The following is a 25,943-nucleotide window of genomic DNA, read 5'->3' on the forward strand; positions in this document are numbered from 1 at the left end:
AATCCAAGCAGCATTTCAGTGCAATGCTCCAGGGCACAAACCTACGAATGGACCAATGGCCTGAAGTTCAAGACAGGTACAAATCTGGCAAGCAACGTGTACCTGCCATCCAGGGGAGGCTTACGCGGTCCCTGTACTTCCTTTAACGCGGAAAAGTTAAGCACAGTGGATGACTGTTAACCCTTCTACCCAAAGCGGGGGCGAAGGACACAGACATCGCGCTCAAGCCAAAGGGGAGCTGCAGCCAAGTGCTCGCTTATGCAACCCGCAAGCAGATTTCCTCGCAGCCTTCTGCTTGCCTGTTTCTACCAATGCAAGCCTCAAGGCACGTTTTCCCCCCTCTTTGCATGGGCTTGCATTAAGTACTGTACTGCTGCGTAAAGGTAAACTAAAGGACCCCTGGACTGTGAAGTCCAGTCCAAGGGGACATGTATTTCTTTATTTTTGCACGGGCTTGCATTAAGTACTAGGCATATATACCCACATCCATGCTCCTTAAAAAAAAAAAAATCATTTCCGTGGGCCTGCATTTAAAGACACACAGACCGACCACCTTTGCTTTTTCGGCTGCTGCTCTTTGCAAAAACATCAACGTGCACCATTGCAGCCCTTGAGTGACAGCCCGCGCGTGGCCCAAATGACAGAGAGAGAAGCAGCGTCGGGGGGGGGGGGAGGGGTAACAAAAAAAGAGAAGGGAGCTCGTGCTTCTCAAGCTCGCGCCAACTCCGCCCAATCCGCGGCCCCGGTGGTGAGAAGCCGCCTCAGGATTGGCTGCCGCGGCTCACGCGAGCCGAGCCGGCAAACCGCCCCCCCCCCCGGCCATATACACAGAGCGCGCGAGAGGCGGTTGACCGCGAGTAACCTCGGCGGTTTGGGCCGCCCCGCGCGACCTTTCTCCTGCATTGGCCGTGACGCGCTTGGGGCCTCCCCCTCCCCCCGCGCCCCCCCCTCCGCGAGAGAGAGAGAGAGAGAGAGAGAGAGATAGCGGCTGCGGGCCAAGATGGCGGCGCTGAGCAAGTCCATCCCTCACAGCTGCTACGAGATCGGGCACACCTGGCACCCCCACTGCGGACGGGCCTTCGCGGACATCACCCAGGGGGCGCTGCTCGAATCCCTCCGCATATACGGGACCCTGTACCTGGTGAGGAAGGGGAGGAAGGGCCCACCCCCCTCTTCTCCTGCCACCCCCCCTCCCGGGGTGGGGAAATGAAGAGAGCCAAATAAAATATTTGAGCCCCCCCCCCCTCCCAAGTGGATGGCCATTGCCATTCAAATGGTGTGTACGCGCGCCCCTCCCCCCCCCCACGTCTTGGCATCGATTATGCGGGGCAGGGCTTGCTTGTTCCTCTCTCCCCACCCCCCAAATACTGTATTCAACTTGGCACCCCTGGTACATAGCTGTCAACTTTTTCCTTTTAAAAAAAGGGAAATTCCCTTATTCCGAATAGGATTCCTCGCAAGAAAAGGGAAAAGTTGACAGGTATGGTATGGTATGGTATGGAGGTGGGACGGTGCCCTTTGGGGTGTGGGAAGCGTTAGAGTGGGTTCCTGAAGAGGAGTGCGGTATGGCAGGCCGGTGGCAATGGTGGGGTGGTGAAGGGGAAATGATAGGTATAGGGATATAGGGAGAGGGTCTCCAAATGACCCCTTGGAGAGGAATGGGGATGGAGGACAGGTAGGCGGCAATGGTTGAAGGGGGAAGAAGAAGCAGGAAGGATTTGTAGGTATGTATGGATTTATAGACCCTGATGTTGGGAAAGATGGAGGGCACAAGGAGAAGGGGACGACAGAGGATGAGATGGTTGGACAGTGTTCTCGAAGCGACTGGCATGAGTTTGGCCAAACTGCGTGAGGGAGTGGAGGATAGGGGTGCCTGGGGTGCTCTGGTCCATGGGGTCACGAAGAGTCGGACACGACTGAACGACTGAACAACAACAATGGATCTATAGGGAGGGTATACAAATGGTCCCTTGTAGAGGGATGGGGATGAAAGACTGGTGGCAATGTTGGGGTGAGAAGCAGGAAAGATATATAGGTATATATTGATCCATAGGGAGGGTATTAAAATGGTCCCTTGTCAGACTGGTAGCGATTGGGAGGGGGAAGAAGGGTAGGTAGGTGGCATTTGGGGTGGGAAGGTATTAAAGTGGGTTATTGAAGAGGGATGTGTTGCAGTTGCTGGGTAGGGTGTAAGGGGCGGAGGGAGAGGGAAAAGGATACCACTGGGAGTCAAACATTTGATGAATCAGACCAGTCCATTCAGCTTTCTGACTGTAAGAGCTGTTTGACAGTGGGATGGACCAGAGGTGGTGGATATGCCTTCCTTGGAGGTTTCTAAGCAGAGGTTAGATGGTCACCTGTCATGGATGCTTTAGTTGAGATTTCTGCATTGCAGGTGGTTGGGCTAGATGACCCTCAGGATCCTTTCTAACTGCAGTTCTGGTGGAGGGACATTCCCAGGTCTACATGGAAATGCTGGGGATTGAACCTTGTTTGGCTACTGAGCTGTGGCCCAAATGTGTTGGAAGCTGACCCATATCAGGTCAGACCATTGGTCCATCTAGTTTTGTATTGTCCATGCTGACTGGCTTTCCAGTAGATGAAACTTGTTGTCATTACTGCTAGTGTTGATGTGTGATCCTGGTTAAGATTTTGAGATTAGGAAGTTGGGGAATCCAGAAGGATGCTTTCTTTCATATCAGACTATCAGCCCAGCCCAATATTTAGTCTGACTGGCAATGGTTCTCCAGGATCTCAGGCAGAGGTCTTCCCCAACCTGCTACCTAATCTTTTTAACTGAAGGTGCAAGGGACCGCATCTTGGATATTTTTCATGCAAAACATCATATGCTCTACCACTGAGCTGTGGCCACAGTGCATTTGCTCATACAAGCAGAGTTTGGTTCTAACAAATTTTTCGGCATGTCATTGCCTGCATTGCTTTTTGATCCTTGGTCATGGTGGATGCTCCAAATAGTGGTAGGCACACGTGAAGGTTGAAAGATGATTGGGGGGGGGAAGGATCTGGCTTTGCAGACAGAGGATCTCAAGTTCAGTCCTTGACATCTTTGGGTAAAAGGATGTACCTGTAAGGTGTCAGGGCTAGGAAAGACTTCTGTTGAGGACTGAGCCACTGCTGGTCAGTACTAGATGAAATTGGCCATTAGATTAGATTGTGTTGTTGTTTTTGCTTTTGAAGGGTAATAGTTAATTCATTTCCAAATGTACACTATTTGACTGTTGCAGTTAGTCCATGTTTAGATTTCGGTATGTGCAAGCTGGATTTGCTAACACTTTTGGTGTCTTGTAAACATTTAATTAGTTTGCGAAAGGCTGTTCTGTTATGAAATAGCAAAGAGTTTGGTGCAGTTAGCAGTTAATCCCTTTGAACCTGCTGGGATTTATTTCTGAGTAAACATGCATTGAATTGTGTCCATAAACACATTTAACTCTGTTGGATTGTGAAGTGTACAGTGGACGCTTGGGTTGCGAACATGATCGGTGCTGGAGGCACGTTCGCAACCTGCAGCGCTGCGTCTGTGCACATGCGGATTGTGATTTAGTGCTTCTGTGCATGCGCAAAGCATGATTTAGTGTCTCTGTGCGAGTGCCAAAACCCGGAAGTAACCTGTTCTGGTACTTCCGGGTTTGGCGCGGTGCGCAACCCGAAAACACACAACCTGAAGCGTCTGTAACCCAAGGTATGACTGTAATCTGAAGAAAATCAGCATGTCTCAAAAGTGTTCTTAGTTGTGTTTTTTAAAAGACTATTACGAGCTAGAGCAGGCATGTCCAACAGGTGTCGGTAGATGGTGATCTATTGGTAGATCGTGGGGCATTCCTGGTAGATCCTGGTAGATCTTTGGCACCTCAGTGATCTCTTCTCCCCCCAAAAGGGGGGTGGTGGCGGCAACAAGTGTGGCTTCCTAAAGAAAGCTCAACAAAATAAAAAATAAAAAAATTCCTTCCAGTAGCACCTTAGAGACCAACTAAGTTTGTTCTTGGTATGAGATCACTGCCAGTTTTTTAATACTGTGAGTAGATTGTAGTCTATTGGGAGTTGGACGTCCATGAGCTAGACTAGAGCAAGCCAATTCAACACCAGGCCCATAAACTGATTCCTTTGCCTGACTGTTCTTCTGGAGGAGTTCACAATACATATTGTTTCTGTTCCTTTTCTACTTTTTGTGGGAACCTTCAACGCCTGACAGGTACATAAATGTGGAAGTGAGAATGGGAGTATAATTCCTTATCTCCCTAGAGTTGGAGGCACATGGTCTTTCTGCTGAATCCAGCCACATTGGGAAGCTCATTGTGCCTCTGATACTTTTTCCCTCTGTGAATTACTGGGGCAGGGTAGGACTGGGGAGAAGGGGTAGCATGGAGTGGAGAGATTTGTGGGTGTGAAAAGAGAGGTTGAGTAGTGGAGATGGGGGGGGGGTGGAGAGAGAAAAAAATGTATGGGGTTTAGAGAAAAGAGAATTTATTGAAAATAGTAAATAGAAATAGGGACCTTTGGTTAGGGTAGCAGAAGGAGGATCAAACACAAGAGGTTTCTCATGGGATGGCAGGAGAAGGAGAAAGACAGAGCAATGTGGAGTGAGATTGTTTGTGAGTCTCTCTCAGCTCCCAGGCAGTCTAGGATGCCATTGGGTGGAAGAGACTTACAAGTATTGCTTCACTGTTAAGGAAGCACTGTACACTATTTAGGATCACACCACAAGGAGTGTCTCTTCTGTGGCTGTGCATGTAGGTGGCGTCTTTCATGAATGAACCAAGATGTTTTCTTAAAAGTAAGATGCATTAAGAAGAATTAATATTGTATATTAATAGGTTGAAGCTAGGTTTCTTTGATAAAACTGGGGTTTCTTCCCAAGTGCTGCTGTTTTCCCCACATCATTTGATAAACATATGGTAATTTCAGATATCACTGAAGAATGCATAGGTAAGACGATGGAGATTTTTTTTGGGTAACAATAGTTTTTAAAGAGAGATTTGTGTGTGTGCATGCTAAAATTGTGCTACCAGTATAAAAGATTCCTTCAGTGCCCAGACATGCTTATATGCCAGAGCAACATTTCAGTTTCATGTTAGACCTGCTTTTCAAAATTAATTTCCAAAAAGAAAATTGTATCAAGGAGCAGGCCTAGCTGCAGGTTTTGTGTCAGGTTTTTTTAAGCCTCTTTTTCAGCTCCAGCTGGCCATGTGTTTAATTTTTCTGAAATTTAAGACTTGTCAAGTGCAGGCACAATTAGTCAAATTTTGAATGATAATGTATGATGTTTCTGATTAAAGAAATTAAGTGATTAGCATATTTGCCTCCCATAGAACCTCCTTTCCAGCTCTGGTTCTTCAGCAACTATTTCTAGACTTCCTACAACAAGGCCTCATCATGGTGCTGTATACACTCTGTAGGTAGGCTCTCTTGGGAGACTTTGGCCTCATTGTTGATGCTCACCCGGGGAAGGCACAAATCCTTTGAAGTCCACCCTAATCTGTGACAGTAGCCTCAGCCTGCCCATCACTCACTCATTCCTCTTCTAGAGCCTGTGTCCTCAAGGTCCTTACATAACTGCTCTTCAAGGAAGCATAATATATGTCCACATGGTCATCTAAATGGGCATAACAATTGCTCAGTGAATCTCTGAACAGGGTGCCCTATTTGTGGATATCATTATATGGAGAGAGTCATCCTGCGCCTTGACGTAACATTCAGATTGAAGGTGGTCTCTATCTTCCATGGATCACAGAAGCTGATTCTACTTCCTTTCTTCCCCAGCCTTCCCGTTCTTTCAAGAAGGCCCAGACTCAAATGTGTGGAGACTGTTCTGTAAGAGCTCTGTCAGACAAGCTTCCTCTCTGTGTTCTCTCATCCTAGATCTCTAGGTTACAAAGTCCTTTTGCACTACCGCTTCCTGAATCAGACTATGCATCCATCAAGCCTATAACACACACCATCTCTCTAAGCCAGGGGTTGGTAAACTTAAACTTACCCGGCCTCGGGCCAGTTCCTCTGGTGCCAATTGCGCGGTGGGCCAGAGGGCGGGGGAGCGCACGCCCATGCTTTTTCTGGTGCACTTCTGGTGTGGTGCGGCACTGGAAATAGCTTGTGCGCATGCACATGGGCCTCCGCAGACCCGGAAGTGCACCGGAAATGACGCTTGCGCATGCACACAAGCTATTTCTGGTGCTCTACCGTGTCAGAAGTGCTCCAGAAATGACGCTTGCGCATGCACACAAGCTATTTCCGGTGCTGCGCCGACCCAGAGATGGGCAGCCGCGCTGGTAAGAGCGGGTGTCGTCGTCAGGGGCCGGATAATTGGCTTGCGCGGGCCGTATATGGCCCACGGGCCTTAGTTTGGGGACCCCTGCTCTAAGCCTCCCCATATCACAGCATACCGCATTAGATCTTCAGTTGTGTGTGCAGCATTCTCCATTAACTCCCCACCTGCTGAGATCTGAAGGGCATCTACATGGAAGTCTTGTCTCCTTTCACTAGACACTACAAACTGGGATTGTTTGCTTCTGTAGAGGCGACCTTTAGTAGTAGAGCATTCCAGCAAATGCTCGCCTCTCTTAGATTTCAACACTGACAGTATATTCCTGACTATATAGGAACTAATCAGTCAATCTCTATAGGAACTAAGCTAAGGTACATCCCATTAGTGGCTGAATGTCAAAGATAATTTGAGTGAAAGTGCATTCTTTCTGGGATAGTGAATGAGGCATCCAGAGCTCTCCCCCTGCTTGCCAGTGTTATACCTTCATATGTATATACACGAGGAGCATATTCCCTTCACTGTTGGATCTTTTTGAGTTATGTGTATGTGATTTTGGCAGACTCTGAATTGCTGGCTTTTTGTTGAAGTCTCACCTCCTTGATATCTGTCTACTGGCAGCTTGGCTGTGGATGAAAACGGGGGAAGGGGCCAGCAGGACTGGGATAGTCATTAAAAACTGGAGGGAGTGATTAACCCATTGGTGGATAGATACTTCCTTTACCCCACTAGTGAAAGTACTTCCACAGTAAATACCCTCGCTTGCTTTCTCAGAAGTCCTATTGACATTGTTAAGGATTGCTTCCAAGTAAGTGTGCATAGGATTACAATATCTAAAGACTGAAAAAACAAAACAAAATAAAAAATTCTTTCCAGTAGCACCTTAGAGACCAACTAAGTTTGTTCTTGGTATGAGCTTTCATGTGCATGCACACTTCTTCAGATAGCTCATACCAAGAACAAACTTAGTTGGTCTCTAAGGTGCTACTGGAAAGAATTTTTTATTTTATTTTGTTTTGACTATGGCAGACCAACACGGCTACCCACCTGTAACTAAAGACTGAAAAGTTTGTTCCCTTTAAGCCAACTCATACAATTCGATGATTCTATGACTCTAATCCATTATATTGTAAGTGCCTTGCAAAGGCAATTGAAGCTAGTATAAACTTATCAGTGGGAATTTAAAGATGATTCTTCAAACTGGAGCACAAAGTACTTTGTCCAGTAAGTATGTTCTATGCAGTTGCTAAACTTTTAAACTTGTGTCTGGTTAATATGTTCCCCCTATGATCACAGTTTTGGAATGCCTGGTGCATTCTGGTCTGGAAGAAGTAGTTTAACAGCTGCAAGAAGTTCTACAAAAATACTCATTTTGTTAGCCAAAGTCCATGAATTGGTTAGGGGTTTAATTCAAATCTCATTCTTAGAGTATGATTTCCATGTATGCCAATGTGAGCTCATTGGCAGAACAGTGAAATAAAAAATGTACCGTAATACATAAGTAAACTTGAATTGGCTTATCTCTTTCAGATTGCTGCAATTCTCCGGAAACGAAAACTAGATTATTATTTGCACAAACTGCTCCCTGAGATCCTGCAATCAACATCCTTTCTGACAGCAAATGGAAGTTTGTATATTGCATTTTTCTGCATTTTAAGGTTGGTTTAACTTCATTTTACATCTTTGCCAAACTTTGTGGATGGTAAAATAGCATTTTCTGTAATTAATGTTGACTTGTGGAATTCATTTATTTGAAGAATTCTTACCTTATTCTTAAGCTGCAAAAAAGATTTGCAAAGTGGCATACTCATGCCAATAATAAGACTCCCTGCCTTTAGGCTTACAATCTAATGCACATAACACAAAAGAAAAAGTGATTAGGAGGAAGGAGGAAGAAAGTATGCTGATAGTGGTTAGAAAATTCTTGTGTTTTCTCTGGAAAGGAAGCAAAATCCTTGAAACTGCTCCTTCTGTGGCTGATGGATAGGACTAGGTTGGTCACCTCCTTGCTGTGATACTCATCTTGAGGTGCAGCATCCCAGTGGTCCTTAGACCCCTTGCTGACATGTTCTGTCCTAATTCTCTATGTGGTTTTTTTTTTTTAAAGAGACTACAGCTATTTTGGGAACAAGATTAATGTATCTGCTAAAATGTAACCCTCCCATCATTATTTATTATTATGTTTAGATTGCTATCCCACCCCATCCCTAGGGCTTATTTGCTGAGCTTACATTCACATATTTTCGCTATTCTGGAGATGGCAGACAAGTGCTGTTTCCTCTTTGCTAGCTAAAAAGTGCTTACTTGCCATCAGGGGTCATCCTGTGGGATTATGAAAACAAGCCCGTTTTTCTGTTCAGGAAATGTCTCTTAACTCTTTCATTTGCACAGATCAGCAGCTTACAATGTTTTGCAAACAATGAAATATTTACCTAGTACACAATCTTGTTTTGTTTTCTAGGGCATTGTGAGTTTGAGAAGTTTTTTATTGTGTTATTTCTTCCTCTCCACGCAAACATATTTGCCACTTCAACTGTTAACATTTGGAACAAAGAGTGGTCATTTGAGGGAAGGGGGAAGGGCAATAATCGGTGCAAGGTACAACAATCATGCTTCTTTCCTCTTTCTGATGATTTTCTAACCGCTAATAAGAAGTGTGCATGCACACGAAAGCTCATACCAAGAACAAACTCAGCTGGTCTCTAAGGTGCTACTGGAAAGAATTTTCTATTTTGTTTCGCTAATAACAAAGACACGCCAGATTCTTTAATATGTCGTGAGAGAGCTGCTAATGTGCTGCAAGAATAAAATAAAGAAATGTAAGCCCAAATAATTTCATTCCAACCATGGGGGACACACACCATAGGTTGGTATTTCTGATGTGTATCTGTCTTGGTTGCATTTGGGCCACTTAATTGACCACAGTGCAAACATACATGAGAACAGCATGCCCCCAGAGAAGGCTGTCTGCTCCATCTTGGCATGAGTCACTGTTCTAGATTTGCCTCTTTCCATTCAGGGGGGCAGTGCCACATGAAAGACAAAGAATGGGCAGCCAGTTCTTACACATAAACCTGGAAAGGGTTAGTTTTAGAGAGTTAGACAAGGAAAAGGTTTTCCTCTGATATTGGCAGTTGTGTTTCTCATCTGTGCAAATTTATCTTTGTTTCTTGGCGTGACAGCTGTCATTTCTATAGTTCAAGGTGTGAAACTGGACAACCTACTAGAAACTCATCTTTTGGTTCTTCCTAAGAACAGCATGAATGTTGCATTGCCCAGAGAAACTTGGTTAAGAAGTTCAGAAGAATTCCCCAGCCCACAAATGTTTTTATTAGGTTTCTTGCTTGCATGTTCCTGTTTGTCATTTATGAGCTAAAGGTGGGGAAAAACAACTTTTGTGAAGTTTCCCAGCTTGGTTGGTTGTCTGGTTGACATTCCTTCCTTGGAGGTTTTTAAGGAGAGGTTGGATGGCCTTCTGTCATATATGATTGAGTTGACATTCCTGCATTGGAGGGGTTAGACTACACGACTCTTGGGGTTCCTTCCGCAACTCTAGAGTTCTATGATTCTAATTCTTTCTTGTCCCAGGCAGTCACTCCCACTCTAAAAAATGAAAATAAGTGCATACCAATCAGTGATATAAAATTCCATGAGTGCATTGGAAATGTAATTTACCTATTGATTTGAACATGAAACCAATCCTATTCCAAGGACCCAAAGCAGTTGCAGTATAAAATGTGCACATACAAAATATCTACCGGTAAATAGAAAACAGACCACACAAAACATATGTTAAAATCTTAACCCTTGTCACCAGAAGCCTGACCAAGTTGACATGCTTTGCACTCTAGAGGAAGGGAAAGACATAGGTATAGCGAAGTCAGCTAAAGTGCCTCTTTTTGTGCTCTGGTTCCCTGCTGGTTACACAGAATAATTCCAGAAGGTAGTATTGATGCTTCTGGGAAATTACAAGGAAGGAGTTTCAAAGAAATACAGGACTCTAGGCATTTCAGTCTTTTAATGTTTAAACAAGCATCTTTTAATTATGTCCTTTTTACTGGGCACTAATAAACATTTTCTGCATAGGCTGGACCAGCCTACAGCTTGTCCTGTGATAACAAATATATTTTGTCACTGGGAAAATACATGTAGTGCCTTGTAACAAAGTAATCCTTTGAAATATAGTGGATGTAAAATTGGTGTTCTTCCTTGGGTGTTACAAGAATGAAATTTTATGAGGTGCTTTGATGTACTTGTTAAGAAGAAACATGAGATGGCAATGGGCTGCTTTTTCCCTGATGCAGCCTTTATATCTGTCATACTGGGCTGGATCCGGAGTTTTTGTTTTGCAAACAGCTCCTGCTGAAAGGAGGAAGGAGGAAGCATTTTTTCTTGGTTCTCCATTAAATCCCCTGTGCCCCCTTCCACACTCTCTCGGAGAATACCCCAACACTGTGGAGCACACTTCTGGGAGGTACAGAGGGCTGAAGGAAGAGGAATTGGTGAAAATTACCACCCCCTCTGGGGGTTTCCTATGAATGGAATTACTCTGAATCTAAGCCACTGTATATGAACAAATGTACTCTTTTACTAGATGCTGTGTATTAACCCAAGAATGTTTCTTTATGCTTTAGCATGCAGAATAATAATTATTGCACATTTTATTTCCTCAGGAGGATACTTGGAAAATTTTATTTTTGGACTCCTGGTTTTGGCGCTGCTTTGCCAGCTTCTTATGTGGCGATTCTTATTGAAAGGAAGAGCAGGTATGTATTCATATATCCTTTACTTGCTTCCACTCTTTTACAGAAGGTGGGAGCCAATTGCATGGAGCCAAGTTGAGGGACATGGGTGGCGCTGTGCTCTAAACCACAGAGCCTAGGGCTTGCCAACCAGAAGGTTGGCGGTTTGAATCCCTGCGATGGGTTGAGCTCCCGTTGTTTGGTTCCAGTTCCTGCCCACCTAGCAGTTCGAAAGCACATCAAAGTGCAAGTAGATAAATAGGTACCGCTCCGGCAGGAAGGTAAACACTGTTTCCGTGCTCTGCTCTGGTTCACCAGAAGCGGCTTAGTCATGCTGGCCACATGACCCGGAAGCTGTCTGCGGACAAACGCCGGCTCCCTCGGCCTATAGAGCGAGATGAGCGCACATCCCCAGAGTCATCCGCAACTGGACGTAACGGACAGGGGTACTTTTACCTTTATCTAAGTTGAGAATATATTGTGTTGTATGCAGCTGTCAGATGGGCAGGGTAGAAATAAAAAAAATATTATTATTATTATTTAGAGCTTGCGGTGTGGGTGGGTAGAATAATCGAAAAAATACATGGTGGTTTTGTTTAGGGTTGCTGGTTTATATATACGTGAGTGAAAATGCGCAGCTAGTTGCTGTTAAGATTCTGTTTTCAGGAAGTTTTTCTAGAGGATGAGAATTCTGTGTTGTATAGGTCCAGGTATTCCCCATTACTCCTAGTCCTCATCCCTCTGCTCTTAATGTATCCTTAGCAATAACTGTAAACGTAATGGTTGCCAGCCCTCTGCTGTGTTTATACTGTTGCTCCTCCCTACGCTTGAAGCTGTCACCACTTAATCTCTCCATGCCTGTCTTTCTCAGGTTTGTGACCCTGCTTCATACAAATAGAAGGGACAGATGCCTAGTGCCACTCATTATTAGTCTTTCCTGGCATCCTTGCTTTCTTACCTCCTTGCCAAAAAGCCACAACTTCATAAGACTGCCAGGAATTCCCACCCGAATAAATTAGTGCTTTTATGTTCTGCTTGTTCTTGTGCAGAATCTGTATGGAGTTGTGTGACTTCTTCACACAACACATGGTTAAATGATGAATTCTGCTATCTCATGATGCGATGGTTACTGACCTAAAGGTTTTTTTTAATTTTTAAGGTGTTTATCCATGGCTACTTATCATGATAGCTATATGCGACCTTCAGGACTAGAGGCAGCATGTCTTTGGATTGCGGTCACTGGGGAAACAGCTGCCTGAGAGGGGTCTTGGCCTCATCTCCTGGTTGTGGGCTTCCATTCTGGGAAACAGGATGTGGGGCTAGTTAGACTTTTGGTGTAATCATTTATATTCTTGTATGTATATGTTAACCTACTCTCTAATTTAACTTCATCACTTTTTTAAGAAAAGATGTTTGTATAATGGCTGAATCAAATAATTCTGGGGGAATTGTAACTCTGTGAGGAGTAAACTGCAGTGCCCAGGATTCGTAGAGGGAGGGGGATGTGCTTTGAATGAGCAGCCTTACTCTTTATAGTGGTACCTCGGGTTACAAATTTAATTCATTCTGGAGGTCCGTTCTTAACCCGAAACTGTTCTTAACCTGAGCCGCGCTTTCGCTAATGGGGCCTCCCACTGCCGCCACCGTGCGATTTCCGTTCTCATCCTGGGGCAAAGTTCTCAACCCAAGATACTACTTCCCGGTTAGTGGAGTTTGTAACCCGAAGTGTTTGTAACCCAAAGCATTTGTAACCCGAGGTACCACTGTACTTTACTTCTCTAGAGTGGTGGGTTTCACAGAGGACCTTCCTCAAGATCCCTGGCTTTGTAAAAATCCTCAGAACATACTATCTGACTTTCTTGCTCCATGATTTGACACACCCTGCAGCTTTCCCATACATTTCACTGGTCCAGATATCATGAAAGTACTCTTCATATTACTCCATTTGACCTCTGCACATATCTGAGACGCCCGCCTGCCCTTCTCCAGTCTCCTGCTTCTCCTGAGACTCCTAAAGATGTCCTTAGGAATGAAGTCCTCCTTTTCCCCTCCTGCTGTGCTCATGTTGTTCTCATCCGTAGCTGCTCTTTACAACTGAAGGAGTCACTAGAGAGGGCGAAAGGGATTAGTAGGAACAGGTGCAGTATTCATGAACTGCTGCTAAGGTCCTTGAAAGGAAATAGGCCTGGCAAGAAGCTGGCATAAAGAGATTGCCAAGAACTGGAGAAGGAAAATGGGCAGACTGTCTACTCCCCCCCTCCTCACACAGTTTGTTTTTGCTCTGCTGGTCTGTACCATTTATCTCTTATAACATGAGCATACAAGTATGGGAACCCTGCAAAATTTGCAGGAAGAGTTAATCACGGGAAACCAACCCCCCCCCCCCATATCGTCATCTCTGTGCAAAGGGAATCAGAGTCTTCCCTTCTCCAAAGCAACTGCAGAGAGCAACGTCTGTGTCCAGTTTCTCCTCTCTATTCACCCAGACCATTTTGGAGGAGAACACAAGGTCAGATTCTGCCCTAAAGTGACCGTTGCAGGGGGTGGGGAGATGACACTTGCAGCTCCTTGTGTTGGCTTGGGGGAATGAGCTGTGCTTTCTTCCTTCATCCAGAATGGTTAAGCTCTTGTCCCTGCTCAGACCTAGTGCCTGCTTACTTCCCTCTTTTGCTGATAACATTTCTGCAAGGGTAGGGCTGTGTTTGGTCTCCTTCTTTGCCCTGACCTGTGCTTTAGAACTCCCAGTTTGTTGTTACTTTGGAATATGCTATCTTGACTTCTATGGAAGAAAAACAGGGGTGTGTGTGTCTGTGAAATAAATAGCCCCGGGAGCCCATCGGCCCCTCACATCCCTTTACAGCACGTGCAGAAACACCCTTCTCTGGATCTCGTCCGCTCCATCTGCCGGAGCCTGTCTTCTGACGCAGGGGAAAGTCCCTCACTCACTGAGGGCTTGAGACCCATTGGCTACCCTCCCCTGGTTACCCAGCCTCTTCTCCCTCTGACTGCTCATCCTTGTCCCCCCTCCACTCCCTGGGCTCTGAGACGTCTTCCCTTCCTGGTTCCCCAGCTGCTTCCTCCCACCATTCCTCTGTGACCAACCAGTCCATGACATTGCTCCATCCCTCGGCCTCTGTCCCCACAAGCCCCTTCCCCGTAACTGATCTGGTTCCACAGCTGCTGCTTCCCTTCCTCCCCCATGAAAAGGTAGATCAGGAAGTCTTGCCGGCATCTGTGAGGGATCCTATTCCCTCCCCTTTAGATACTTCCCCAACCGTGACTCTCCCTAAGTTTCACTGTCCACTAGGATGAATCCTCCAGTGGTTATATGGGAGTGTCTCTGGGGTACCTCAGTGCTTTACGTTCGAAACAACTCTTGCCACCTTTGGGATCTCCCGCCCTGGGTTCCCAAACTACTGCAGCTTGCCTTCCCTTTTTGGCAACTGCGTGGCACCTTTGGCTTCCCTGCCCAGTCCTCTGTATGCCAGGAAAATAAGCCACCCGTTCCCTCTATCACAGGAAACCCTTAGTGCTTTTCCCCTCAGCCACACCTCTTGAGGCACTGACGCACTGCCACAGTCAGCGAACGTTTAAGCACTTTTAACTTTATTAAGGTAACTTGAAAACATGGATGTCTTGAGTTATTACTGGTACAAATCTTCTTATATAATTCAGCTCAGTTATAATTTTTCCTGCATCCCGTTAGCAATGGTAATGACCTTTCCTCCCATTCCCCAACGCCTAACCTTGCAGTTTCTCTTTCTAAACCTCCACACCCAACTGCCAAACCCCCAACTGCCTTTCTAGGTTGTTCCCCCTCCTTTTAGAATGCCAAGTAGCTCCGCCTCCCAGGGAACACCTACCTAACATGGGAGTGATAGGTTAACCCATGATGAACCAGGCCTTATTCTGCCACAGCATCATTCTTTCACCTGCAACAGAAGAAAGGTAATCAGGACACCAGGAGTGTCACCTTCTCTCACAGATGAAATAGGGCATCTCTAACCACAGATGGGCCTTTGAGAAAGCCTTACCTGCTGAGTGCATTTGGAGGTTTGTGCCCATTTCATATGTTAGTTGTGCAGAAATACATCTCCCCTCCTCTGGACCTTTGACCCCAACAGTCCCCCCCTCAAAAAAGATGAATAGAAACCACAGATTAGTTGGAAAACCAACAGAATGAGAACAGATGGAGAAAAACCACTATCCTCCTTACCCAGTGGCCTCTCTCTGGTGTCCAGCGGAGCCCGAGGTCCGCACTTCCTATAAATCTTCTATGATTATATCATCTGGATGGAAGAGAAGGTAAATGAGAGGCAGAATTTTTCCACAGGCCTTTTATTTCCCACATTTATACCCATCCTTCAGCCAAAGGTCCCACGTTGGAAATGTAGCTGCAGTCAGTCTGAGCGCTGCCCTCCCAGGCTAGGTGGGAAAGGTCTGTCAGACAGGGAGCAGGTCCTGCAGGACTCCCACCAAGAAGATCTGGGAGGTGGGTCTTGGGCAAAGAAGTGACAAAGAAGGGACAAGGGAGTTCGTTGTCCCCAAGGTGTGAGGATTACCTTCTTTCGGCTTCAGGCGGAAGTAGGCCAGGTCCGGCCAAAGTACGGTCATCTGTAGAGGAAAGAAAAATTTGGGTCAGATGATGCTATAAAAGCCACTCTGGATGGGTGCAAGAGAGCACAGAAGCAGCCCCAAGCCAGAAAGAAAGGGCCTCCCTTTGGTTTGGGCCCAATCCCTTGTTCCAGAGGACCTCCCTGGGCCCTGCAGCCTCCTGGGCAGAGTTGAAAGGGCAGCAGCAGAAAAGGGGGCAGGAAAAGCCTCTGGCCTCATCCTGGCCCCCAGGGACACACACCACATCATCTGCTTGAAAGTCATTCGGGGATGTGCTCTTGGAGGGATGGAAGCAACCAGAGAAATAGAAGAAGGCGAGGTACTTACTCTGAGGTGGGGGAATTTCCAGGCAACGGCCAGCAGCAAAGAAATGCTGCTGGCCGCTAGTTTTTGAACCTCCCCACTTTCCCCAAGGGCGTATCCTTGGAGGTCCTGCGGGAGGAAAGAGCATCTCAGAGTCAAGGGCCAGTCTGGGCCAAAGCGGCCCCCACTGCTCCTACCACGGAGTCCCTGGCACTCCTGGACCATGAGGGTTACCAGCTTTGGTCTTGGACCAAATTGGGGGGGGGGGCAAACAGGCTCTGTGCCCCGGAAATGGGGCAGTCCATTGAGTAAGGGACGGGGGCAATCCTAAAACCTCTCCTGATGTCATCAGGACACTTACAGTAAGTAGCTGGAGGAGGGTGCCAGGATTGAGGGATTCCATCAGGAGCCGGAAGTGCTGCTTCAGTTCCTGCGGGAAAAGAGAGAAGAGAAGTTGAGTGCTGGGTTAAATCTGGCAAGTGTGTGAAGAAGAAAGAGCCTGCAAAGGGAAGTCAAGACAAAAAACATACCGGTACTTCTCTATCCTTCTCCTTCTTAGCCCCTTTCAGCACGGCCTCAAAGGTCCTGTGAAGGATTGCACTGGTCATATCTGACCTGAAATTTGGCCTCATGATCTCCACCAACCGCCACTAACTCCTCTCTCATCACTACTAACCCACAATGGCCTCCAAGTCAGTGGCTTTTAAAGGAGAAGCAAGAGATGTCACAAAGGAGGGTGGGTCCTTGTCACCATGGCAACCCCCCCACCTGGCCCCTCCTGAGAGGTGATGCTGCTCTATCAGAACTCAGAGGCACCTGCTGTTCTGCCTGCAGCTGGGCTGCATCTTCATTTCACATCCTTCTTCCTGTAGCCCCATTTCCAAAGGGAGACCACCCCCACATCCTTCCAAGCAGGCTAGGGGTCTCCATAGCGCAGGATTGGACCATCTGCTTTGCATGCAGGTCTTCCGTCCTGGGCAGCATCTCTGGGCGGGGCTGGGAATGCCCCCTCATCCGAAACCCTGGAGAGCTGCTGCCGATCAGTGCAGGCTAGTTGAAGAAAGATATTGAGCAGCTGGAAAGTGAACAAAGGAGTGTGCATGCACACAAAGCTCATACCAAGAACAAACTTAGTTGGTCCCTAAGGTGCTACTGAAAGGAATTTTTTATTATTATTTTGTTTTGATTAACCAGAACTGTGTGTGTAAAAAAAAGGGGGAAAAAAGAGAGGGAAACTCCATTTTGCAAAAGGTTTACAATGGAAACTTAGAGCCGACTCTTCCCCATCCTTTATTATTTATAGAGTCAATATTGCAGTTGTTGTATAAAGGATTATTTTTTTGACCGGAATGTAATTGAAATTCATAAGATTTTGGAATGCAGAAATAAAATCATCAACCATCAATGAATGAATTTATTTTTACAGTCACAGACCAACTTATGCAACCATCAATTCTAGCACATGGGAGGCCACCTAAATTATATAATTTTGTTTTTGAACAATTGATATTAGTAATTGTATTATAATTTAGTATTATAATGAGGCTATTATTGGGTTGAAATTGAAAATTAATAAAAAATTATTATCGAAAATGTTAGTCCCTTTTATTGCTTTACCAGTGCTTGCCATTTGCTAATCAGCATGCAAATCATATCCAATTGCTAACCATTCAATCAGTAATATTTTACTGGATTTTGTGTGAATTACCATATATTCAATTTTCTGTTTCCCCTTTTCTGTATACATTCTGTATCGTTTGTAATTCCATTTCATATCATCTCCATTTATCATTTCTATTAAGCTTTGTATAGCAACAGAGCCAAGAGATTTGTTTCAGTTACATCCAGCAGTCTGTGGGTGGTGGTTGTTGTTGTTTTATTGTTGTATGAATAAGCTTTATTCCCAGTTCCCCTGAGTTGCTAATAGAGCAAAATCGAACCATGATTAAGATCCAATGGATGCAGGTGCCTTGGTCTTGATTTGACATAGTTGGTGATGAGGTCAATCACCAGTTTAAAACACCCCCCCCCCCAGCCACACCAGGAAGGAAGAGTTTGCAAAGAAATAGGTCAGGCAAGAAATAGCTCCAAAAAAGTTTGTTGAGAGTCAACGGACAGAACAGTAGATATGGCTTTTCTGCCTGCATTAGCAAACAGTGCGTGTTGAAGTTACAGTAATGCTTTCCTCCACAAATCCAAAACACTATCATCTTGGAACTAGGATGTAAAGGTGGGCTCTACTTCTTACATCATTGGGGGGGGGGGGCTCCTCAACTTCCTATCCTTTTCTTTACAGCAGGAAATGTCTTCATTTTAGTTTCGCTGAAATAATTTTTCTTTTGCTGGAGCATAGGAAGTTGCCTTATAGGGCACCAGACTACTGAGAGCAGTACATGTGAAAAGGATCTAGGAGTCTTGGTAGACCATAAACTTGACATGAGTCAACAGTGTGATGCAGCAGCTAAAAAAGCCAATGCAATTCTGGGCTGCATCAATAGGAGTATAGCATCTAGATCAAGGGAAGTAATAGTACCACTATATTCTGCTCGGGTCAGACCTCACCTGGAATACTGTGTCCAGTTCTGGGCACCACAGTTCAAGAAGGATACTGACAAGCTGGAACGTGTCCAGAGGAGGGCAACCAAAATGGTCAAAGGCCTGGAAACGATGCCTTATGAGGAACGGCTTAGGGAGCTGGGTATGTTTAGCCTGGAGAAGAGAAGGTTAAGGGGTGATATGATAGCCATGTTCAAATATATAAAAGGATGTCATATAGAGGAGGGAGAAAGGCTGTTTTCTGCTGCTCCAGAGAAGCGGAAATGGGGCAATGGATTCAAACTACAAGAAAGAAGATTCCACCTAAACATTAGGAAGAACTTCCTGACAGTAAGAGCTGTTCGACAGCGGAATTTGCTGCCAAGGAGTGTGGTGGAGTCTCCTTCTTTGGAGGTCTTTAAGCAGAGGCTTGACAGCCATCTGTCAGGAATGCTTTGATGGTGTTTCCTGCTTGGCAGGGGGTTGGACTGGATGGCCCTTGTGGTCTCTTCCAACTCGATGATTCTATGATTCTATGATTCTACTGTTCACTCCTAGCTTAATATTGCCTACACTTACTGGCAGCGGCTCTCCAGGGTTTTAGACAGAGGGCATTCTCAGCCTTACCTGGAGGTGCCAGGGCTTGAATCTGGGACCTTCTGGCATGCAAGGCTTTATCACTGAGCCATGGTCATTCCCCTTTCTGAACACCCCTAGTCTAACTATTCTTTGTGAGGACATAGGGTAGGGGGTAGGGAGTACTGGAGCTCAATGCCATTTTTCCAGTGTCATGGCTGATGTGCTATCATCTGCCTTGAGTAGATAATCATGGAGCTTCTCTCTCACACTGGTAGCTGGGAATAGGGAGCAGGTGAGAGAGCACACCAGTCAAGTTACTTAAGCTGCAGTTGCTTGGGTGAAGGATGTTGTGTTCTTTTCCCTCACCCCAAGCTGGGAGTCAAGAATGGTGCAAGAGCCACATGGATGTCCCTCCTTTTGTCTCTGCGGCAGAATGGCAGCTGCCTGTCCAAAGAGATGGTCTCAGAAACCACCTTCAGGCATATGGGGTAGCAGGCTTACGCTCTGTTTTTGCATCTTAGGGCAATGTTTATGGATGTATTTCTCCAAACTCCTCCTCCTTGAATCTAAAAGTCTTTGGAAGGTGACTACCCATTCCTACTGTTCAGTGTTCCTGAAGGGGAAATGACACAGACTGCTAAAGCCAATTTTTGAAGAGAATACTGTTCCTGCTTGCTCCTGTTTCTAATGGTTGAAACCAATTAAACTTTCCTTTTTTCATTAACCACTTTTTAGATGGTGGGCTTGATAGGGTTCCTGAAAGTTAGCTTCTTTGACGCTATCATTCCAATTGGCTTTACTGTTTCATTCCTCAAGGAAAATCAGGACAGCTTTCTGCATCTCTGCCAAGGACAATTTGAACTTCTTTTTATTGCACGTCTAAAACTAAGGAAAAAGAAATGTTGCTTGGAAAAATACACACATGGTTAAGAATAAGCCAGAGCTTGGCAGTAGATATTCACACTGCCTCCCAAGAAGCATTAAAAGAACTGCACCCGTTAACACCCTTTCCCCACCCCTCCAAAGGTTAACTCCTTAAGGTGGCTTTATGTAAGATGATAGCCACTTGGGAGATTGCAGGAAATTTCTTCCAGGGTGGCAACTCCATAACCCATTTTGTCTCTTATTAGCGCTTATGGGGTAACCCCCCTGCTTTGTTTGCCCTGGCACCCTTCTTGTGTTTGGGTCAGTGTTTGTTACTTGCGAAGAAATGGAGTATTTCCCCCACTGCAAACTGTGGTCAGGGTAATATGGAAATAGTGGATAATTTCTGGGCAAGCAACTTGTGGATTTTGATGCAAATGTTCACTTTACTGCTCCTTTTGTGTGGTGTTGAGTAATAGTAATATTTAACTCTGAAAAATATCTTAACTCCAGAGCACTGGTCTCTGTTTAACCATGATTTTTGGGCATTGAAACAAGATTTTTCTCACTTTTGCTTGCAAGGAAATAAGGTGCTTATTAATGAATCCAGAATTGTGTTGAAGTCCATTTATAGACATCTGGTTCAGAAGCAGATTAGATTCAATGTGGTTAGCTAAGCTTGTAATTTCCACCACTCCTGTAGCATAGGAAACTCCCCCCCCCCCACACTTTTGGTCTTCTTTAACCAAGTTTGTGGGCTTTCTTTTCTTTTCTGTAAAAGGCTCAATAAAGCTCCCATCCTTACAGCTTTTCAGTATGGAGTTTTGAGCTCTTGTGCAGTGCAAGTTCTTATCTCTTCTGCTCAGGCACAGAAGTCTAGTTGTCTAGCAGGGAAACATTCAGGCTTGTACTTGGGTGAGCTAACTGTTCCTTATTCATTAACAGCACAGACCTTTACAGCTGTCAACTGGTCAGAGTAGGGGCTGCTATTAGAAAAACAACAACTGATTAGAATGAATGAAGAAGTGAGGGTGGATAGAGGAGGGGAAGGCAAGGTGATGCTGAAGTTGATTGCTAGTTCCCAGTTAGTTATTTGCTGAAATTTGCAAGGCAGCTCACTTGGGAATATTGAAAAAAGAACTGAAATGTATATGTCCTTGAACCCAGAAGTAAACTTTGGAATACCCCTATCATATATCTCCATGACTGTGAGATAGTTGCTTTCTAATTGCACAATACTTTTCCTTCAGTGTGTTTAGAGGCCCGTATAAATTACGCAAATTTATTTGGCAAATAAATGGCTATGCAAATTATGGGAGGAGCAAGGAATTATGCAGAGCACTGAAGATTTTCGCCGCCCCCTCAGTCACTGTACGTTTTATACAACCACTCTTCTGGCTACTGAGATTATTGCCAGCGTTGGCCAGATGCTTGCAAGCCTACTTTTAAAAGGGCTTAATAAAACAAACCTCCCCCCACCAATTTTGTTAGGAAGGGTAATTCTCTGCTCATTTCAGATTTGGTGCAATTTCTGTACTTTTGAGGAATGGTGGCTTTCCAGTAGCTACCGTATAGGTTGTATCCAGCTAAATTAAAGCAGATCCACTGGAATGAATGGATTTATATTAGTAACCCATTTCAGTGGGTCTAATTTGTTCAGGACTGAATTGGATCCAGTCCTATGTGAAATCACCAAACATCTTCATATTCTTTTAAATGGCCCTTTCTCTCTCATCATGCCAAATAGGTTGAAAGAGGGGAAAATAAATAAACAGTAATTGCTTTACTTTAAAATTCTTAAATATGTTTCTGGCCTTTTAAACGTATCTTGCAGCTGGTAACAAATAATCACTTAATCTCTTCCCAGTGGGCACTCTATTTTAAGTTCCCTGTAGGCATTTGCTTACAGAGCATCCATATCAGACTGAGTTCAGGAATGAAATGCTTGCAAATTAGACCTCCATTGTAAGTGTTGATGTGTTTAGGTTCTGGGCCAGACTATTGTATGCAATATTCAATTGTATCTTTTGGAAAATGTAGGGAACATGAAGGCAAACTAGCAAATGGTTAAAAGCCTTCTGTTTTTCCTTCAGTTAGTTGACACTGAAATAGCCATGATTGTCAACATAATCAAAACTGTGCATAAAGCACAGTAACCTGGCAGTGGGTTTATGCTATCAAATTGATTAGCTTGAAATCAGCCAAAATGTTTTATTCTCCTTTCTGTTAAGAAAAAAGAAAGCTGTTGCCTGTCTCTTCATATGCAACCTGCAGTGTAATCCTAAGCATGTTTGCTCAGATGCAAGTTTCATGGTTTGATGTTGTTCAGTAAGACTGTAATAAGACCCTTCTGCCGAGTCAGACCACTCACCGCATCTATCTCAACTTGTCTACATGGACTGGCAGTGGCTCTCCAGGGTTTCAGGCAGGGCATCTCTCCCAGCCCTACCTGGACCTGCCAGGGATTGAACCTGGGACCTGTGTACAAATCACACTCATTCACTGAGCCCTGGCCCTTCTCGCTTCCTCAAACTTAGGTTTACATCATTTACATCATTGTATTAGCAAAATGTCTGTTATTATGCTGGGTAGGTTATTTTTGGAGAAAAGGCTTGTGCATTGCCATAACTAGCATTTTTTGCTTTTAGGTTGTTATTAAAAGCATATTTTTGAAAGAGGGCTTTCCTTTAAGACTGATTCAGCCATTTTCTCTTGGAAGCTTGTAATTTAATGCTTTTAAGGTCTTGTTTATTAGGCTGTTATGTATATAGTGCTACTTTGGTTCCCGAATGCCTCCGTTGTCGTACATTTCAGTTCTCGAATGCCGTAAACCTGGAAGTAAATGCTTTTGTTTTCTAATGTTTTTGGGAACCCGAATGTGAGATGCGGCTTCCACTGAGTGTAAGAAGCTCTTGCAACCAATGGGAAGCCATGCCTCGGTTTTCAAATGTTTTGGAAGCAAAATGGGCTTGCAGAACAGATTACATTCGAGAACCGAGGTACCACTGTACTTAATTTTCTCTCCATATGTATTTGTTCTATATATGGTTTTTTGGTTTTTGTTTTACTATATATTTTGTTCTTTTGATATGTGTGTTGCAGCATGGAAACATGTTGGGAAGCACTTTAGAAACCTTTCAGTAATAAACTAACCCCTGGGGGTGTAGTGCATCCACACACAGATCCAAGGCAACACATACATGGTGGAATCTGCATCGATAAGGACTAGCCCAGTCTACTTGATGTCAGTATTGCAGAACCTATTTTACACCCACTTCAACAGGGGGGTGCTTGGGGTGATAGGTGTACCTTGTGATCTCAGCTGTTGAGAGCCATGCTTGCACCTATCTGATTCTGCACAGCTACTTCTTTGGTTGGGTTTCTTGATCATGCTAGAGTTTGAAAGACGTTTGGGACCCAGGTTTTCCACCTGTTAATTAAGAGGAAGTGGTGACATTCCTGTTTGCCAGTTTCACCTCTCCATTTCCCAGAGAGCCTGCTTTGGAGATGACTGAGTTGGGCCATAATGGAGGGAGTGCTTTTCTCCTCCTTTTTCTATCTGAGAAGAAGGGTAAAGAATAGGAAGGCACATCTTCTCTCTGTCTTGGCATTCTAGCGTTACTTTCTAGCGCAATTAAAAGGTTTGGAAAATATTTGGCGCATCTCTGTGTGTTCCTTTTCCCCTCTCATTTGATAAAAAGCTGCATTTGAATCATATTAACAAGTCAAGCAGCACCTAGATCCAAGATGGGGTGCTAAATGTATGCGTTCATTTTAAATCTGCTTCCTAGACCCTGTTATTTTTAGCCTAGCAATGCAAATGGAGTTGCATGTTGTATAAGGGTAAAGTGCTAATTTTCACACAGTTTGAGGAACGGCAATTAGATCTCTCCAGAAGTTAATTGTGTATTCTTTTGCCTAATGAGCCTAGCCCTTTACGCTTTTCCTTGGTTAATTACACCACTATGAACTGGAGAAAAGAAACCTAATTATAAACAATCAAAATAAAGATCTAGAGTGGTTTTGAAGGGACCTCTGTGTGTGCTTTCCTTCTTCAAGTGCCCTATCCTCTAGGCAGAATTAGTGTTTACTTAGTTGCTGTTAACATTATAGTGGCGCCTGTCTCCTTGCTGTAGAGCAGGCTCTGTCACTGGTGCCATTATAAAGCCCTAAGTTGAGGTTCTGTAATTTGGCAATAAAAATGTACCATAGGCTACTTCTAACACCTTTTAACTTCCTTTTGGGGATGGGGGATGGGTGGGAAGGGAGGATAATGTCCTTAACATTTGCTGGATATTTACAAAGCTCATTCCAGAGTTTGAGGTGGGACCCTCGCAGTAGAGAAATTTAAATGTGTTCATTTTAATACTAGACTGGCATTATGAAGGTCTGAAGTACTGTATGCTTATACAGTAATGAGTTTGGCTTTTTCTGTTTAGAATCTTAACTGTGCAGAGTTCTGGTTAAGTCTGTATTGTTCACAAGCATAAATATATTAAGCACGGTTACCCTGGAATGTTACTAATTGCCTGTGCAAAATTGGCAGGCATATGTATAGATCTTTTTGTCATTTTTAATTTCATTTTAAAGTTGGCTCTCCAGGTGCGTGAATAAACACTTTCTTAACAGAGATTGATTGTATGGCATACTGTTATTACTGATTATAGTATGTTGCCTATTAAATATGCCACAGTATATGTGCCATAAGCTAAACATGAGAAAATTGCTGTGGCTTTTGTGGATTTGACAACTTAGAACACAAATTGTACATGGGCTGAATGTTATTGCAATTTAATGTTTGTGGCAGCTTGGAATGGTTAAATTTTACCAGCTAATTCCATAAAATACTTTCTGTTCCCTGGAGCTTTTCCCTGCTTCAGAATGGCCTTATTTTAAGTTCACAAGGCAGTAGTCTGGTTAAAAATACCGGTACATTTTGAAATCCATATTTGCCCTGGAAAAAAAGCTCACAGAATAGTGTGCAAGGTTTTTGAGTTTATTGGAACTCTTTTTCTGACTGTAAACGAAGCAAGGAGTTGGGAAGGAAAAAACCTAGCTGATGGTAAGGCAGTGGAGTCTCCATCTGCTTGCAACCCCAAGAAATATGGCTTTGGATAAAACAAGTTAACTCTCTGTTGTGTATTGTGACTTATACTTTCCTAAAAAGATGCAAGAGCAGCCTTTCAAGCTTTCTGCCTGCTTGGTATGAGCTTTTTTGTGTACGAAAGGAGTTTTGCAACCAGTCTTGTAATTCTTTGGTAAGCAGCAACTGTGGTTGCATTAAGCACGGTGTACAAATCAGTCAAACCTCTTCATTTTAATAGAAATGTAAGTCTGAAACCAATAAAGCACCAGGGCTCTTGAGAATATGATTTCTGAAAGGCCAATATGTTCTCCTGTCTTGTTTCAAGAAAAGACAGGTTATTTCCCCTCCTTTCTCTGACTGAAGCATAATATCCCGTGTGTGTGTGTGTGTGTGTGTGTGTGTTGCTATCTCCGCCAAACATAAATTTAATAGAAGGGCAGGGGTGACTTCCCTCCTCAAAATGGCAAAATTAACAGCAGCCATAAGATTCAAGACAAATCAGAAACTAAGGCTTGAATGGCAATGTTTTGAAGAGTACCGGTACATGAGTAAACACTGTTCTAAGGAAGAAGAAGAAGAAGAAGAAGAGTTTGGATTTGATATCCCGCTTTTCACTACCCGAAGGAGTCTCAAAGCGGCTAACATTCTCCTTTCCCTTCCTCCCCCACAACAAACACTCTGTGGGGTGAGTGGGGCTGAGAGACTTCAGAGAAGTGTGACTAGCCCAAGGTCACCCAGCAGCTGCATGTGGAGGAGTGGAGACACGAACCCGGTTCCCCAGATAACGAGTCTACCGCTCTTAACCACTACACCACACTGGCTGGTATGTATAGATGTTGGTATGTATAGATTAAGTTTGTAAAGTAGACTTAGGTGAAATTAATATATTTAGAACATTAAAGATGAGATGTATAAGATGCAATGTAAATAAGAACTTAAAGTT

At 44.4% G+C, this 25,943-nt stretch overlaps 1 protein-coding gene across 1 annotated transcript in view; it reads left to right on the top strand.

Moving 5' to 3' along the window:
- The first annotated feature begins 807 nt into the window (after positions 1-807).
- The window catches only part of TMEM135 (transmembrane protein 135), a 166,277-nt gene continuing 141,141 nt past the window's right edge, over positions 808-25,943 (top strand). Inside the window, exons 1-3 of the mRNA XM_033146094.1 lie at positions 808-1,141; positions 7,808-7,935; positions 10,951-11,043. Of these exons, the coding sequence (XP_033001985.1) occupies positions 1,001-1,141; positions 7,808-7,935; positions 10,951-11,043 (362 nt within the window). The 5' untranslated portion in view covers positions 808-1,000. The remainder of the gene's footprint in view (positions 1,142-7,807; positions 7,936-10,950; positions 11,044-25,943) is intronic.

The sequence above is a fragment of the Lacerta agilis genome, chromosome 4 (genome assembly GCF_009819535.1).
Source record: "Lacerta agilis isolate rLacAgi1 chromosome 4, rLacAgi1.pri, whole genome shotgun sequence".
Classification (NCBI taxonomy): domain Eukaryota; kingdom Metazoa; phylum Chordata; class Lepidosauria; order Squamata; family Lacertidae; genus Lacerta; species Lacerta agilis.